A 19,962-nucleotide genomic window follows, 5' to 3' on the forward strand; every position below is an offset into this window, starting at 1 on the left:
AGATCATCGAAACGGTAGCATATTACACCTATCCTAGCTGATCTTCATTGGCTACCTGTTTCTTTTCGTCCACAATATAAAATCTTGACATATATCTACCAATCCTTACACGGGTTAGCTCCATCGTATATCAAAGATCTTATAATGGAATACAAGCCTACCAGATCACTGCGATCTGAGTCAACATCACGGTTAGTTGTTCCTAAGATCAGGACGAAGACATATGGTGAACGTCGACTTGGTTGGGCAGCAGCATTTTTGTGGAACGACCTTCCTAATGATATAAAGCAGGCCCAGTCCCTGGATATTTTCAAAAGACAATTAAAGACGCATTTTTATAGGATAGCTTTTTAAATTATAGGTGCTCAATTTTTAGCAGCAAATCATAAATCACAAATGATGTTCTTTTATTGAGTTTTATTGATGGTGTAATTGTATTTTGTATGTAATTTGTAGTATTTTAATGTTATAATTCCGAACACATATATGAGTATGGGTTAATATTTTATATAAGTTTTCATAGCTTTTAAATTATGTTTACTTGCGTTTTATTGTACAGCGCTTTAGAGTTAAATTATTAATATTTAGCGCTTTATAAATTCATATATTATTATTATTATACATGTAAGTTGGTTATATTATGTTATGTTAATGTATAACCGATCATTAAATGATTTTTTTTTAATTTCTAAACATGCTGAATATATTTAAGGAATGTTTTTAAGTTTTGTGTGAGTTATTGGTGTGTGAATCACACAGACTTGTCACATAGGCTAACGCGCTTCATGAAAAATATGCCTACGTGCAAGTCTCTGTGATTCACACACCAATAATTCACACTAAAGTGAAAAACATTCCTTGTATTTACATTTTACAAGTTTGGAAGCAACTAAAATATACTCAATATTTGAATTTCTCGCTGTCCTATATCGCTGCATTTTTACTAACGTCGCTGTAGCCTCATTGTGACGTCACTTTAACGCACGTTTCTCTGTGTATATTTCTACGCGTGAGTATACACAAAACTGACTTTCAAATCAATTTCACAGTTGGCTTAGTAGAAAAACACAGCGAATGTAAATATTTAAAGATAAATAAGTACTAGTAACATCTCGTGGTAGATGTTTACAATCTAATAAGAAACTTAACATTTTAACTTGAAAATCAAATATAGCTTAAATTTCTTTCTAGAAATAGACAATAAACATAGGAGTCAAGCGCTGCTCTATTAACATATTACCAAAGAAATATTCATATGCATGGATCCGGAGATCTTACATATTAAACCCTGATATATCAACAATCAAAATTTTTTAATGGATATTAAAATATATGTTTTCAAAAATACACGTATTTTTAGTGTTTGATATTCTTGGTGTATATTTCGACAAAAGCCTTTTGAGCTTATTTTTGTACGTAAAAAGTTATCTTCGCGCTATCATGTTATGACGTGAAAATTTCACGTTAATTTGTGAGAAATACGTTTTTACCAACGACAATGAGCTCTATGGTCTTTCGTAACTTTCCAGTCTTTGTACGTCTTGAACAAATTAAAAATACAAGTAAAAACCAACGCTGCAAAAGTATAAGCAACTCTCTCTCTCTCTCTCAGATTTTCACCTCAGTAAATTTCTTAAGGGCTTTCCATAAAAATTTGTCTTTAATTTCACATCTACCGCAGAAGTTCAGATTACAAGTGTCAATGACCCTAGACCTTATAGATATGATGGCTCCCAACGAGCAAACGTTACCCTTAAGTTTACTTGTCTAATTTGCACCTTCATTTGTACTTTATCTAATTCAAACGCTGATGGACGAGATTATCTATTCAGGAAGTCACGTTTCGTTGTTTTAAGTTTTACCCCATTATAATAAATTTTAGTTGTAACACGTCTTTTGGTTTGATGAAAGATTTTGTTTATATCGTATGACATAAGTTGCCTACGTCACAATGGGTTATGTCAGAAATGTATTACTCTGCTTGACCTTATTTTTTGAAAAATGTTCATTTTGAAGTTATTTTTGGAGGCGAAAATTGTCTTATTGTATATACTGGAATTAAATTATAAAGAATGAAGCTTATTTTAACATAATTTTGCGGTTTACAAAGCGTAAACAGTCCCAAGTTATGTTATATAGTATAACATAGTTTAAAATAAGTTTCATTCCTTAAATAAAACAGATATCTTATCTGCTCATACTCGAAACAGTTCTTATGCTCAAAATACTTTTAAACAGAAAATTCAATGGAGTTCAATTACCTTTTTTGTTGGTATTCAAAATAATTTATATACTTTGAATGTGTTTTGTAAGAAAATTTAATTTTCTTTTTTCCGAAACAAGGAAAATCTATTTAATCATGTCAACTCAATGCTTTATTAATACATATTTTATTTAGTTCTCCTCGTGCTTTTAGCACATACATGTAAGGCCTGCACCGATGAACTCCATTCTTGTAGGTACAATTATCCTCGGCTTTGGTTTCTGTAACTGTTGATTTTTAGCTCACCTAAGCTGAAGCTAAAAAAATATGCTAAGGAATATAAAGCTTTGTCGAAATAGTGCGTGTATTTTAATTAAAATCCAAACTGAATCCTCATTACCTGAATAAGGATTTCAGAGCATCTGTTATTTTAGTTACTGAACTGAATTTATTGATCTCTTCACAATTTTACAATTGTATAGCGAGATATAAATGTAATCTAATGATGACAAATAAAAACACATATATGGCATGCGCGAGTATGAGGACAGACAAATAGTACAATTATAGGTTTAGGTCTTTACTATTTTGGGGAGCACGTTTTAGTAATTTTTTTAATAAATATACACAGTTTTCTTAAAAATGACTGTTTATCTGAATTCATTATTTCTCTAAATGTAATTGTATTTTTGAATCGTAATTGCTTTTGTGTTAAACATTTATTTCTTTCACGTGTCATTGACGTACAATTTAATATGTAATGGAATTCATCTCCTATTTCATTTAATTGACATCTCTTACATAGTCTAATCTCTCTTGGTTCATTTAACCAACGTCCAGTTTCAATTGGCAAATAATGATTACAAGTACGGAATTTGCAGAAATTTATGGCTTCTTTTCGTGATAGAATTTCTAAATATTTTTCAAATTTTAGTTCGTCTTTGTATATTCTATAATTTAGGGTCTTTGATAAATTTTGAACATCCGAATTCCATTTTTGTTTAAATTGATCTATTAAAGTTAGTTTTACTTTCGCTCTTAACCAATTTGGATTGAAGGCTTAACTGTTCAAATATTTGAAAGTCCACAATCATTTAAGATATTCAAGACATTATTTATCCAAGCAATCTTCTTAGTCTTTTGATTTACAATATCACTTAATTGAAACAGCAGACTTGATATTTTTGTTTCTTTTCCAAATTTAAGTTTTCACCAATATGAAATAATACGCGTTTGTATTTCAATGGACATGGGATGTCGACCGAGTTCACCATACACCATGCAGTCCGGAGTAGATTGTTTAAGGTTAAGAAGTAATTTACAGAATTTTAGATGTATTCTGTCTACAATTGCATCATTCGAAAATCCCCATACTTCACATCCGTACAACAATATAGGCTGAACAATTTTATCGAACAGGTCTAACTGACATCGTATTGATAGATTATGTAAGCGGCCTTTCTTAAGAATTTCAAATATTGCTTTATTTGCTTTGTCAACTTGTTTCTGCTTTGCTTCCTTGAAAGAACCTGACGTTATTAAAAGATGTAAATATTTCATTATATTATGGACGTTAATCACAACATTACAATGGATTAATAAATAAGATGAATCTATTACAGTTCTCCCTCTTTTTTTCAAATTTTTCAAGCCCATCAATATGTATACGTGTATTCTAAATCGTTGGGAAAAAAGATTCTATTTCAGTCACAGTGTCAAGTGCGTTTGTTAGATACATCTTGCTTAACACGTTTAAGTATGGGCGTTTAAAGCTGTGTATCTTGAAGCTGTTTTTAGTCTTAGGCTTGAAGTTATATTTACACAGTAAGTTAACTATAAATAGCTGAGCTTATTATATACATCAAAGGTTATGAAATATAAATTACGTATGAATATCAATAAAATGCAAGACGTTTAGCAAGATCATTTATCGGCTATTAATTAAACAGATATAACCTTTCTTATTCAAAGACGAGTTACAACTTTGACATTTTTTTTTATTTTGGAAACCTTTTTTGTTATAAATAATAAAAGAATCAAATTATGAACTTTGCAGTAAAAATTGCTTAATATTTTGCAGCTTCGTTCAAGGTTTGAATACTTATTTACTTACTGGGAAGTTATATCTGATTTAAAATGCAACAAAATATACGTAACTTAAAGACATAAACTCGAAAAGCCATCCAAAAATTGTGCAATACACCTTTCTACTACTGATTATACAAAAATATATACAAGGAATATTGTTAAACTGATTGCATAAAGTTCATAATATAAAAAATACAAGAACAACATTCATAGTAATATAAAAATGTAAAAACTAAACAAAATTATATCTAAACCTGAAGTACATGTACTGATTAAAGAACAAATGTTTCAGCTAAGTACATGTTTTGTATTAGTCAGTGTTTTTGAGAATCTGATTGGCTCATGACTTAGGGTAAGTACAAATATATTCAGATTCTGTTGTCTCGTAGTAATCTTATTCCATTCTAACCCGTGAGCTCCGAGGGAAAAAAAGAATGGAAGAAAAGTTAAGGAACATAACAGAGAATTCCCGTTGTCTAATTACATCAGGATTGATGATAAAGAAGACAAATATGACGATGGTCTTGTATTTTGGATTATTTTAAATTGTTTGAGACATCTGTTTCAGATTTTGTTCAGCATACGATGAGATTAATTTTAAAGGGTTATTGATAAATTACTCAAATTTGACCCCTGGAAGAAAAAAACGTTTGTTTGTGAGTGTGTTTCACATTTCATCTCATTTAAAATTCTTTTGCAATTCTTTCTATTTATGAACACGCAGTGGGACTTTTTGTTTCAACATATTAAATTGGATCTTTTTTACAGTTCGAGAATTTCAATCAAAGAGAGATAAATCGCACTTTTTGCAATGTTTTGGGAAAACTTTAGAAACCTTTTTTAAAAGTGGTCTATTTAACACAATTCCATTTTTCTTTCCTATATAATTATTTTTCACAAAAAAATAATGTAATAGGTACCGAATTTCGTAAAATGCCAAGTTATACTTAGGTCTCACGGCTATCTAATGCCTATTGCTACTAAATTAATTATCATAAATCCTTTATCTGAAAAATTGTCGCTTTAGTGTTAAAACATCCGACAATGACCGACATCTAAGAGATTTACTACTAATCAGAATCAAATCTTTTCCATTAAATTTTAGGTGAGTTTTAATGTCTGTCAAAGATTGTGAAATTATTTTTTTTCCTGATTCAAAACTGATCCGAAGCAAATGAAATGCTATTTCTGGTGTTTTTTTTTTTTTTGCCTTAAAGGTGCATAGACACAGACTTGAAGTTAATATTTTCTCAAATTTTCTGTATATTATTACGTCATATATATTGCAATAGCATTTCACGCGAAAATATAATAAATATCTTTTTTCATCGCGAAGTTATCTGAACTACGACTTTCTAGACGTTTTTGATTAACACATCCTCGCATTTTCACAAATTATAATTTTATTCTTAATACTTAAGAAAAATTTTAGAACAGTTACTATAATACAGAAAATTCAGAGAAGAAATGTTCGATAGCAAAATCCCCTCACTAGTATCGTCAGTCCGTGCGCAGTTTTCTGTACAGAATTTAACAAATTGAATACACCCGTGAACATAAACTGTTCTTGTAAACAGGCACGAGCTCTGTCATTGTTTATGTTTACGGTTCAACGGGTGTTCAATTATCAAAGTCTGCACACACCATTGACGCGTTTTCCTTTCGAACATTTTCACTCTGAACTTTCTAGATTAAAGAAGGTGGATTCGTAGAACATTTACTTAAACCCGGTTTGTAACTTTGTCGGTAAAGAGTTTTGTTTCGGAATCCAGTATATATACATGTAGGTACGGTAAGTTTGGTTGTTGAGATTATCAAAAATATTCAAAACCGGCATAGGATCTTGAAGAAAAAAAATTGGTGCATTTGTAAGTTTTATGAAGAAAAGCCTAAAATAGTGTCTGCCAACGTCACCCACTTCAGTTTTTGAATATTTTAAATATATTGTGTAAAATGCTTTGAAAATTCACATTTATCAAAATCTTCGTGGGCGATGCATGCACTGTATGTTTTCTGAAAGAAAATTCCACTTAAAATTGATGTCTTCTGCAACTTTTAAAAATATATACAAGTTCATAACGTCACACGCAGCATTTATGAGGTCATATTGGAAAAACGATTTATATTTTAATGCATGACATTTCAATAAGTTAGAAAGGATGAATTGATGCCATTGGTTTAAGTTAAAATTTTGAGATTTCAAATTTCGGAAATTCTTTGGCATTTAGAAAATCCACATCTAATTAACATTACTTCTTTAAAATGTTACTGTACAATAATTCTTATGCAAAACATTGTTATATTTTGTCCAGTTTTCATTCTGGGTGATATTGCCTAAAGGATAAAACTCCATAATGACTTACAAACTATGTTAAATTTAAATAAAAAAAAATGACCTGTAACATAATGTTTCACAAATTAGACTCTACTGGTCTACGTGAGTAAGTTGAGTTTGAAATGCAAAACTCAGGTACAGTTTTCTCTTGTTTTTGTCTGTTTCATTATACTTGAGGATAAAAAGAAAATGAATCGAAAGTGATTAAGACACTGGATACCAGGTAGTCATAAGTTGAAATGAATTCTTAGATTAAAAAAAACACACTCAAATACATCCTCTTACACATAAATGTTTAACCATAGATATACATGTAAAACAGAAAAAAAGTAATAGAACTTATGTTTTGTTGAGATTTTTAGAAATATTAATGTTCTTATTGCTAATCTTCAAGTTATTTATAGCAGGTTTTGCAATTGCTTGTCTCTTAACAGCTTTCCCGACTTTTGACTTGGCTTGTTCAATTTCGTTGCATTCATCTGCTTTTTGATTGTTTAACTGTGTTGAAAGATTTGTTGGTTTTCCGATTTTTTTCTGATCTTCCTTTGCATTCGTTTTGTTCTGAAACTTGTTACGCAGATTTCCTGGGGTATTTTTCCTTATAGAAACATTTTTCCCTATAGTGTCTTTGTTTTGATTGACACTTTTCCTATCGGGCATTGTGTTCGGGTTTACCATCAATGCAGTGTTCGTAATGTTTCCAGCCTGTTTTTTACTGTCTGGTTTACCTTTTTTCTCATTTCCCTCGTTTTTCCCGTCTTGGTTTTTATTGAAATCTTCTGTCTTGTCTTTTGTTGTGCCGTCTGTATATTTGTCTTTTAATCTTCTTTCTTTCCCAATTCGTCGAATAAATCTTTTTAATCGTAAGGCTAATTTTGCAAGGTTTGAGAAATCCGCAAGAATTATCAGCCCCATCAAGACTGTGATCAATATAGGCCCGAAAAGGATTCCAACACTTTTAGCTGAGGGCCTAGGATCTTCTGCACAGACAAGTCTCCTAATATATTGTGACGTGGTTGTGACGTCAACAGTTAATTGCCTCTTTATTTCTGTTATTTTTTCCTGAATCTCTTCTTCTGTTATATTAGAAAAGGAGCATGGACATTCACAGGTTTCTTCCGTTGGAAGAGGGGGACATGCGTCACTTCTTTCTATATCTATAACAGCCATTTCAAGTAAAAAAAAAATATAAACATCAAATATATAATGCCAAGAATCCGGTCTAGATTTAGGGTAAACTTAATAAAAGTGACATATAAACGCTAATCTTAAGCAATCCTAAGATAGTGGTGCAAAGCAATTAATATCAACAAATCTACAGAGGTCGAACCTACGTGTTTTACAGGTTTTAAATTTCAAAGGTAATTTAATTTCATATTTTATAAATATTTTTCATCAAATATTATTTCCTGAATAGATTGTTCTTCTGGAGAGAGCAGATTATACTATACTGCATGTTGTATCTCCCAGGAAATTCAAAGCATGAACTTCATTCATCCCCTTTAATTTAAAAAAAAATGCCAAAACATAGAAATGGTCTATCAAAGAAATTTTCCATAGTAAAATAGCATCTAAACAAAGTCGATAACCTATGATGATAACACAACGGATCAAAGTATTTATTTCTTATTTCAAAATCTTTATATTTTAGCAATCCACTTTCATTCATGTTTCTGTATTTATTTCTGGCTGTTCTATAGGAAATATGGAAAAAAAACGAATACTAATTACGTAAAAAGAACACCTTCTAGTAGACAATACAAATCTGGAGTAGAACATGCGCAGATCTCCAAAAATATCAGAGGAAGATGCCATAGAGGAAAATGCATCCCCTATCGAGTGATCTCAAAAGGCACGTACTCATTGTTATGATCGGGTACTAGTATATGAAAGCATTCGGAGAAATGTTGATGTCTAAATAATGGCTTAACAATAAGTATGAAAAACGCCAATCAGTATTTGAGGTCAAGGGTCAATTGCACTTATCGGGTACATGCCAAGATTAGACAAGCAAAGATATCTTGATGTTTCATTTTTTCATTATTCTTAAATAAGATAGAGGATATTCAATGTTTTGTAGTTGAATATGGAATTTATTTCACGAGTGGGACAGGATTTTTGATATTTTCACGAGTGCGAAGCACTCGTGAAAATATCAAAAAAATTCTGTCTCACGAGTGATATAAATTCCATATTCAACTACAAAACATTGAATTTTCTGTTTATTACATTTTTAAAAAAAGAAATCTTTGATTTTTCCTTTGCCTCTGTCTTTTTGTAATACAGTCAGTCTCGTGACGTCATAGTTGAGCAGTTGAGACGTCATAACTTAGTGAGGTGAAAACACTGTAAACATGGATTTAGCAACATATTTTTGGTAATTTTGACAGTTTTATTCGCTGTCAGAATGGTTTATTTATTTCCATCTATCTTATATTAGGTTAAAGAAGATTTTTTTTACAGCAATCTTCGTTATGGGAAGGGAAATCGAGAGTTTTACCGCACTTCTGATATTCGTCACACTGTGACAGGATATCATTTTGATATCCTTTCACACTGTGACAGGATATCATATTTATTCAATGAATAAATTACAGTATTTCACGGGTAAAAATGTAATAAAACGTTCTATAATACACCAATTATAATATTCTTCTCATCTGTTATGAAATTCTGCAAAGCTCTAGAAAAATAATCAAATCTGAAGTAAGCCATGCACAGAAAGATTTCAAAATTATAAATAAATACCTGCTAGGACCTTCCAACAAACTTGAGCTGTACCATATGCAGAGAGAACTATATGATTAACGTCAAAAACGAAGCCGGTGTCTTTTGTATGGCTAGTGTTGGTACCATTTTCAAATACAGTTAGCGTTCCATTATTCCATGCTGTATAATTCAAATTGTTAAATGTATGTTTAATTCACATATGACATAATCAAACTTCTTGTTTCATTGTTTTTCCATCTTCTGATTCTATCACTTTTTTCTATCGTTATATAAGTCACAGATCCCGACACAATTATAACAAAATAAGGACAAAAATAAATATTTCAAAAGGCATACGAAAGGGTTATGACTACAAGGTATATTAATAACCCTGCAGTTGTTTACTTTTAAGTACTAATATAGTCCTCTACTTATCTTTTATCGGAACTATGGTCAAAATTGAGTTGTTAAAACATTCCTATAACCATTAAGTTTACTTTATTGGTAATTGTAGATAAAAGAGTTTATACTGCCCTCGGGCAAATATTTAATGTTGTCTTGGATTATTTTTTATCTTTAAACATTCCAAAAGAATCTTTTTTTTTTTTTTTTTTTTTTTTTTGGCTAAATGATATAAATTCTAGAAACTAGATATTTTAAATTTGCCTACTTGGCATAAGGTAATGCTTACTCACAAATTCTAAAATACCTCCAGCTGTAACAATCCAGAAAACTACCAGTCTGCTGATATAACCCGTCTCCATACCGCTCCTTTCGAATGGCAAAATATTGGTTTTTACTTGCTCCAATGACTATCTCGATAAAGTTATGTGAATAATTTCCACGATCGTTCATCAGTCGAATATGCGCATCTTTACAACCAAGCGCTATGAATTCAAATTCTGCCATTCCACTAACATTCAATCCCAAGTCTGTCAGATCGACTTCGGTGGTTCCTATTGTTGTGATGGACGCTCCTCTTTCTAGCACAATTATTTACAGACATTAGACTTTGTCTTACCGTTTTGAAACAAGACTAAAAGAGTTGCGATGAATATGGTTTAAAAATCTATCTATTTTGGCACATATTTTTAAATTAACAAACAAGTACATGTAAATAAAAAAAGAAAGAGTGTGTGTGTGTGTTTCTTTATTCTCAATAGCATTTATATGACTTTTTATTATCTTTTTCAACACATGAGTGCCGAGTATAGGTCAAATTTTCTAGCTCTCCACAGCCAAATGGTGGCATCTCCATATGAGTGAAAAATTCTGGAGAGGGACGTTTAACAACATACAATCAATCAATCAATCTTACTTCCTGTTCTGTAGACCGTCATTGCGGTTGACCCTCCGCAGGAATTGGGCACACTGCCACATTGTAAGGTACATCCACTGGAAGAAGTACCATCATTTGTCTGTGAGCAAAAGCAATTCATTGCATTCTGGAAAGAAACAAAAAAACTTCTGTAAGTGAAGCTAGCAAAGCTAATTGATGCCTGTGTATTGATTTTTGAGAAAAAAAAATTTAAAAGCGCTCAAGAAGCTATATCAAAACCACAAAGTAAATATAAAAGTCAATCGCATAAAGAGCTTCTTGTATCTTAAGAATAAAAAATATTAAGAATAAATATACCACATACATATATAACTAATTGTTAAATTGAAAATTATGTACAAAGTTTATAGTAGATATAAATTGGATAGTACAGACACCAGATGTTCATTTCATTCATGAAGACACATGTACAATTACCGAAACCAAAGACGAGTAATGATTATAATGTTTTAGAAATACTTGAACTTAAAGTGTTTTTAAATTCGTATCATTGGTAATGAATGTCCAACAAGTGTGCAGGCGAGAAGTGAATCCAATCGATCTGTTCATCCTTGAAAAAAGAATAACTGTGAAATGGCAAATCTTAAGTTGAGTTTACCCCTTTTGTAATTAGCTTGTAAAAAAAATTTTCATCTATCTATATATGTATCTTCTTATAGATGAAGCTTCCAAATGGCCATGCTATATATAAAATGTTATATCAATACAATTTTCTTTCAAGTTGCAAAGAACATAATTGTAACAACTAGATCCATCTTTAAGATACCTAAAAAAAAATCTTACATTAGTTTTTTCTTACCTGTATAGCAGCATATACATATCCGTTTGCTGCGCAATGCTCCAGACAGGTTTCAACTTTATTTGTTCCAGCCAAGCTGATAGTGTCGTTTCCAACGCTCATGTTGTCAAAACAACCAACAATCTGGTCTAGAAAAATTATTAAATACACGAGAATTGAAAACGACATTTTCATTTTATCAAAGACCTAGACTTATCATACTTTACTTTTCTTAAATCGAAAAAACAATTTTAAAGGAAATAAGGTGGCAACGAACAATACCACAATATAAATTGAGTGCAGAGAAAACACAGACTCCTAAAACATCAGGTGATCAGGTGCTATTAAGGAGTAAGCTTTCCCATTAACCGGTCACTTTCGTCGTGAGACCTTTGCATCGATTGGGAAAGTGGGGTTAAAGAAAATAGCAAATAGAAAAAATTAGATATGTCAGTCAACATTTATTCCAACGATATGTTACATCAACGGACCTTATGGGGTAATTTTTTTTCTTATATGTTTATTCTTGTTAATTTTAAACCAATGACAACTCGTCATGTCACGTGATAAAGACTACCCATACGTATACGTACAATCACAGTCTGTCACGTTAGTTGCTCCATCAGAGATGGTTGTCTTTGCTCCTTTACATGGTTCACATCTGAATGATGGAGGGGTTTCTCCAAAAGTTCCCCTTGGACACGTCCTGCATTCTCCTGAGTATGTAAGGTACTCCCCGGGTGTGCAGGCAAAAACAGCAGCTTATAAGCAGCAATTTTAAAAAAAGAGAAAATTGATCTGCTATTTTTCAAGGTCATTTAAGGATTATTCTTTTGAAATAACTTTAACTTTAATAACATTAACTTGTGAATTCGTTTCGCTGCATTTATTATTTGAAACCAAAAAAAAAAAACAGTAAAAAAGTGAGCAAAGGACAAGATATGGTAGAGGCCGATTCTGACCCTTATTTGATGTAAAAAAGAAGAAGAAGAAGAACACTGTTAAGAACTTATAATGATGCTTGTTTTAAAACCAGCACTAATTTTTATCCAAAGCTTACGTAGATGGAGGCCACCAGAGGATGCAGAAGTAGGATATTTTCCCGAATTTCCTCAATTCTGGTGGAATTTTTTTCATATTTGAGATACTTTTCCCTTCGGAAAACATAGAGCACAAGCTTGCCTATCTGGGATTTTAATGTACTAGTATTAAAATGCATCTGATGCTAGTGTATGAAATATAAAAAGAAGATGGGCGCATTTGGCGTGTGATCTGCAGGAACCATTTGTACGAAACATTTATGGTTTAAATGTCCATGGTTTGGTTGGCTGAACATAGCTGGTCAGATTTTACAAACACGTCCATAGGTTTTTTTCATTTAGTTTGAAAGTTTGGGATTGTAACATTTTTGTCCGTTTTTCCTAGAGGGTACTATAACATAGTAATGTTTCACAAAAAATAAACACCTAAAATATTTAATGCATATAGTTGCATGATACGTGTACATGTACATTATATAGAATAGAAGATTAGAATTGAATTCGCTCGAGAACCAAACTGAACCAAAATTTATCTAATTCAAAATTTTAATACATCAGTACATAAAACGGAACTGACGAAATAAATAGTTGTTTGCATGAAAAAAAAATAAACGCCCCATGCCAGGCTCGAACCAAAAACTAATCGATTCCAGTGCACTGAACAGGTAGCCCAACTTACTGAGCTATCACCACTACACATATACAGGTGATTTTAAAAGGACAAAGAAGCACCACATTCACACATTTGGAGTCTTCTCTCCATTTTAAAAAAAATTGTATTCGTTTTTTTTTTATTAAAATACACACAAATAACGTTTCAAAATCATGGAGAGAAGACCCAGAGATAGAAAAATTTTAGAAAAACGTGTTTAAAAATGTATCATTTTGTACCAAGTGTCTGATCTGGCCAATTTTCAAGTTATTTTTTAGCAAATCAAAGCTCAATTTCGGGAAAATATTTTCCTTTCCTGTTGCACAGGAACCCGATAAATAAAAAAATGTTAAAATTTCATGTGACATGTCGATAAAATTTTCACTTTTCAATTACGCCCAGCTGCCGAATGTCAATCAAAAGCGCCCTCATTCTTTGGTAGATAGGCCAGCTTGTGCTCTATGTTTTCTGAAACAAAATGTTCGGTAAATTCGATGAAAATTTGCATACAAATCTGAAAATTAGGAAATTGACATAATTTCTAACCTCTCTGTGACCTCTGTGTATCCAATAACTTAGAACCAAGTCAGGGGGACCAAAAAGTTTTTTTTTTATTTATTTACTGTTGCGTCATTCTAAAAGACATCCAAAATCAGAGTCCAAAAAAGAGGTCTTAGTTTATCTTGTCCTTGAGAAACAAGACATTGAAATTCAAATTCATACTTCCCTGGATTGTTTATAGATATTGAATGGGAAAATTCTTTCTTTGAAAACATGATCTGAAATCTAACTTTTCTAATTTTTTAGAAGACTTTTTATCAAACTACAAAGATTCAAAATTCGAATATGTAATAAGGGGGATGGTGGGTAAAATAATTTGTATATTTTGACGGAAAGAAACAGATGTTTTCTGTGAAATGGCAAATGCTTCAATATAACCAGCAAAATACTTTCTTAAATGGCCTTGTTTTTCTCTTTGTTCTCTACATTGCATAGTTTGGAAATCCTTCAAGGTCAAATAATATCAATACGACATATTTTAAATTCAATGATATTTTCAAAGAACATATTTTTTTCTACAATAATTAAAAGCTACAAGACATACACTGTGTAAGAATTCAGGTAAGGATATACTGTTTTTGATCATTACACTTGCTAGCAAAATTAATATAATTTCTAAAAAGAAATTTTAGGAATTTGATGTTTTTGGTTTGTTTTTTTTTCCTGAAATGAAATGAACCGTCCAAAGTCTTTATACTTTTTTCTAATACTTTTCTAATAGCTTTACCTCTCGCTGTTTGGGTGTACTTGACGATGACTTTTCTTTTTTTTAACTTGATTATATACTTGACATATTGTTGCAAAGTAATACTTACAGTTTATGACTGAAAGACCTCCAAAACCTATAAGAAGACAAATGAGATTAATCTCAACTAAATCCCTTGTCATTTTTTGTTGCGACATTGCAAAAACGTTCTTTTTTTTCTTATAAGAATTTCACTAACTGGCAAAATCAGACCTTATCTAATCTCAAAACATTTATATTAAGAAATCCTTTCTACACTATTTCGTTTTTTTAATTAGAAATAAATAATTAATATCATGCATAAATTTGCAACATAGGTTGATATATATCAACAAAAAAAAACAAAAAAAACTAGATAAATTCGAATTAGTCAAAAACATTATCAAGTAATTGATTTTCTTACTCTCATCATCAAGTAATCGAAATTGTTTTGTTTGTTTTGAATTTTTTGTCTGCAAGAAGGTTCTGATTAATGTTTTAAAGAACTTGTCAAACCCTTTTTATATAATTGTTAAGCTTTAACGGGTAGGTATATTCAAGAAAGTATATAAAAATAGTCATAATTAGCACCTAGTTGTTACATTTCTTCTCGTACAGGGGAATCAATGTTTAGGAGGAAAAATTTTATATAGACGCAGTGAATTTAAATCCTTCGTTCTATACAATAAATGTGAACTACAAAACTCAACGCAGAATTTGGCCATTGTTAGTTTGATATTTTATGTTCCCTCTGAAAATCATTCACTCCTTTATGATGTAAAATACAATAGAAGGGCTTTAATCTAGACCTTTTGCACTCAAGGCTACTGAAGATGATTTTTTGAAGTGAATGTTTGCTCTTAATAAGAACTATACATCTGTTTAGCCACTTCAAACTCGCTGAACATTTCTTTTACTTGAATTAAATTCTTAAAATTGTCAAGAAATGATGAAAATCAAATGCGGATTTTCAAATTTCCAAAGAATTTTAACAAAAATGAAATTTTCACATATTTCAATCAATAGCATGAAAAAAATACTTTTTAACGCTTTTTACACCAATTTCTCACAATAAAAAAACAACAGGTTTTTGACATCATGCTAAAGTGCTTCTTCATTTAAAAAAAAATTGAAAAATATTCAGAGCTTGACAATGACTATTTAAATATTTTATTTCTCAACAATGTATTTTATATTCAAGTTCTCTAAAACTAATATTTAAAGGTAAGAGTTCCTTCTAAACAATATCACTAAAGCTTTTGGAGACTAGAAGTGGGTCTTCCGATATTCTATTGGAACTTCTATGAATTACTTAATTATTAAACTACATAATTGGAAATCCTTTTGATCTTTTCAAAAATAAAAAAAATGGAGACAGCCGTCGGTTATCAACCTAAAAAGTTAATTAAACAATGCAATTCGAAAAAAATCAAATGCATAAGAAGTGGGATCAGATGTCATAAATGAGTAAGCATTCTCTAACGGCAGGCCCCATCCACCGTATGTTCCTTGTCATGAGCGAACACATTAAATCCCAGTTCCTTTAAAATACAGTTTAAAACAAAGACAATGTTTGTGACCTGCTTTGTCAGCTTGGGCCAGAATACTAGTATACTGATCAGTCATGCATCTGAATTTTTAAGTCTCTAATTTTACTCATATTTATGTCACCACTAATGACATGACCTGCAGGAATGTAGTTGAAGGATGAAGAAGAACATGAAAAAGTTGAAGGATTACGTTTCAGATGTTCGATATATATGCACTGTGGAATTTTTAGTGTTAAAACATTTGGAAGCAATAGAAGATGTATATTTTGCAATAAAATACTGAAAAGATGGGTTTCAACTTGAGATATGGTCCAATACAAGACAAGACCTTTTTCTGATTGAGGATATTATTAATTTTACCCTCAAGTTTTGTTTTCTTTTACTCGTTAGCAACAAGACAGACAATGCAGGGAGTGCAATGAGGATCAAGAAGTTTTATATAAAATTGTAAAATCCTGGCAAGTAAAAGTACATGGTGTGTGTATACAGTATCAAAGATGGGACCAGATTGGTCATACTGCAAGTTGTCCAACGGTCCTAAAATTTAATTCCTTTATCAAAAATCATTTTAATTGCTAAAATGATCTACAGATGTTTATTTTAAGCTGAAATCCGAAGGAAGCTCTAATTTCTCGTGTAATTTATATCTCTTCTCTTGCAGTTTTAATTCAAAATGTAATTTTATGTAAAACATGTATAGTTAGCAATTCTTTCATGTCTATAAATTATGCAATGAAATGCAGTTTAACAGTTGATCTGTTTATCTTTCTTAACCAAAATCATTTTTTGCAGAACTCTGTATTGCCATTTGCAAAAGCAAGTCCGTTTAAATGTCTGAAATCTTTCTAATTTACTCAAAAGTTTCATTTAGCCCAAAAATTCACCTTTGTTTTTTCCAAAGGTACTCGGGTGACCGTCAAGGCTTGTTGTAATATTTTCCCAAAATTCAAAAGGTTTTTGTTATTCTATGCCTATTCTTAACGCTTTGCATTTTTAAAAAGAAATTTTAAATGTATTGTAATCACTATAATATCGGAATTAATTGTAATCGACGATTTCTTAAGAAAATTAGCATAATAAGATTACTTTTTCTCAAATCTTCCAAAAACGGATTAATTCATACTGAAATTAAAATTTTGAATGAAACATGTGGAGATAACGAATAGTATTCAAGATCAAAAGTCCATAAAACATCGGAGATGGGATCAGGTGCCATGGAGGAGTGAGCATCCCCTGCCGACCGGTCACACCCGCCGTGTGCTCCTTGTCATAATCGAAAATGACCGGAAAAATCTGTCGTCAATTCAGTGTATAAATAATGGACTAACAATTAGTATGAAAAATCGTCGGTCAGCATTTGGCTCAATAATAAATTGTATTTGCTGACAATGTCATTGGATCGACCATAGAACTTACCAAATGATGATTTTAAACGAGACTACTGATATTCTTGTTTCATCACCTTGTTTGTCAATAATTTATCTCGTTTTAGAAATTGTTCATACGTAGAGCATGCTCTTGCGTATCGAATCAACTGAGATATATAAACGCCTTATGCAGGTGATGAATGTATATTGCTGCATAAGTAAGGGAAGTTGACGATAGAAAAGTTAAAATCATCACATTTATCATAGAGCTTGGTTGTTAGAATACCATTAACGTCTTTTTCAAGCAGAATATTCAAATATGAAACAGATTTGTTAGACTCTTTGATATTTTTTTTTATCTCAAGTTCACCAGGATATATCGTATCGACATAAGAATGGAAATTACCAGTCTTGATTGAAAAAACCTCGTCGAAAAGCCACAGTAAGTGTTTTCTTCTTTTCACGCATAAGATTTTGGACAAATTCTGCTTCAAATGAATACAAAACTAAGTCTGCTAATAACGGGGCGCAATTGGTACCCATGGGAATTCTAATAAATTGTTGGAATATCTGGTCTCCGAAAACAACATAGATATATCTGTCAATCAGAAACTCAAGCACCTTTTTGATGTCAACTTCAGAGTACTTATGTGTGCAATCAGAATGTTTTAACAAAATAATTTTGCAAATGAACAACGACAAAGTAAGAAAATTTACGAGTTCCATATATTATTTTCTCTTTTTTGGTCTTCGTGTATTTTATTCCTATGTTAAAGACAGCTAACTATAACATCCACATTGAACTTATGATAGGGGGAAATTATTGAGAATAAAAAAGATCAAAACGATATTACAAGCTGAGTATGACTATGTTTCATTCTACCCTATGTACTTAAGTTATATTTAGCTAATAATTCTCATACAAATCCTTTGAAATGGATCCCTTCTTGTGATGCATTGTTAATGAACACTCCTTTACTGTTAGCAGTGGTAATTTAACATATTAGAAGGATATGTCATTTTCTTAATGTCAATTACCAACAATAAATCAATACATTTTATTTAATGAATTGTTTTCCTCCTATGCAGTTGTAAGGCCTTTGAATGCCAATATAGTTCATCGTTTTTGTTTCTCTGTAGCGACTATCAAATCGGATGGCTGTTTTATCACTGGTAAATGTACTCTGGTTCAGAACTTTGATTCCCAGATTAAGTCAACATCCTTCTTTGACCTTGGATGAAGGATTTAGATCCAGTTATATAAATGATTGGGCTTTAGATTTTGGTTTTTACTTTGCACATCTAGGGAATCAGAAATTTAAAGAAATGACACACTTTCTAAGAGCAAGCTTCAACCAAAAATATAAATTTATCACTCCTTTAAATTGTTTCATCCGTAGACTTTCTTTATATCCGTTAATAGATGTTATTAATCATGTTTTAACTTTAAAACTTTTTTTCTGAATTCAAAATTACAAAAACAAAATGTATACTTGTATGGGACATAAAAAAATTGTCAAGAAAAATTTGAAGTGAATAACATATGAAACAGTTTAGGGAGTTCATGTAGGCTTCATTAAAACATTTTATTCTGTCTTTAAATAAACAAATATACATGTTATATGCAGACTTCAACAAATTATCTAATGGCCTTAACATACATGTACCAAAAAATACAAAAATATTTCCTCTATATCCTGATATTTGTACGGCACATATTAAAATTTTTAAATTAGTTATTTTTAATCAAAAATTTGTCATTTTGCACTTTTTAGTCTTGACAAAAATCTTTTCACAATACATAGAGGTATGCATTTACAAAATATAAATGTATTGTTTTACAGTTTGTTATATAACGTATATTTCAAGGAGAAATTTAAAGATTTGACAGGCAAAAAGTCAAATATTCTTTTTATAAAATAATTGTTTTAGTTCATTTGCACTGCGCATGGTGTTATATCATAAAATGAAAATTTTACTTACTTAAAATACACAATAGAATCATCTTTCTATGGCCCTGTAGATTAAAAACCACATATCCTTTTATAATATCCTGGCACTCATAGACTTTTCCACATTTAAATGGTAAACTATTATAACTGAACTTAACTATTCAACACCTGTCAAGTTAATATGAACTCTAATTAAGAGAAGTGTGTGTAAGCTAAACACATTGGTAATCAATTTGAAAGGTTCTCTTGTAAAAACCAATTTTTTTAACTCCCAGTCGTACAGTTAGTGTGAATACATGAAAACATTATGTTCTTGGACGGAAATATATGATTTGCGACTGCCTTCCTGCAAAGTAAACATAATGAATTGATTTTATTTTTTAATTGTTCAAACTTTACAGTACGCATTGAGAACTTCACCGACATGTTTTTCCTCTCTCTCTCCTGTTGCAATATTATTTGTTGTTTTCTGCTCAACAATGTTTAATTTGCCATAATCACTTCAGACCATGGACCAGAACAGAGTTTATGTCTCAACGGAGGGCCTTTTTAATGTTGACAGATTCATTTCAGGGTCTTTTTTTTTAAATATAAAATTTACTAATACTTATAGTTATTAATGTAAGGATTCCGTTGTACAACAATTTTTTTCGGCTTTTTTATT

At 31.0% G+C, this 19,962-nt stretch overlaps 1 protein-coding gene across 1 annotated transcript; it reads right to left on the minus strand.

Moving 5' to 3' along the window:
• Positions 1–6,909: 6,909 nt before the first annotated feature.
• Positions 6,910–19,490, minus strand: LOC134257135 (uncharacterized). Its single transcript, XM_062739780.1, has 8 exons — positions 19,330–19,490; positions 14,521–14,547; positions 12,046–12,213; positions 11,474–11,601; positions 10,654–10,780; positions 10,031–10,318; positions 9,375–9,515; positions 6,910–7,783 (listed from the first exon to the last, which is right to left on the minus strand). Exons 1-8 carry the CDS (start codon positions 19,349–19,351, stop codon positions 6,966–6,968), a joined length of 1,719 nt encoding a protein of 572 aa, XP_062595764.1. The 5' UTR covers positions 19,352–19,490; the 3' UTR covers positions 6,910–6,965.
• Between the last annotated feature and the right edge of the window lie 472 nt (positions 19,491–19,962).

This window comes from Saccostrea cucullata, unplaced genomic scaffold (genome assembly GCF_032062105.1).
Source record: "Saccostrea cucullata isolate Sc308-1 unplaced genomic scaffold, CSIRO_AGI_Scuc_v1 ctg14, whole genome shotgun sequence".
Taxonomy (NCBI): domain Eukaryota; kingdom Metazoa; phylum Mollusca; class Bivalvia; order Ostreida; family Ostreidae; genus Saccostrea; species Saccostrea cuccullata.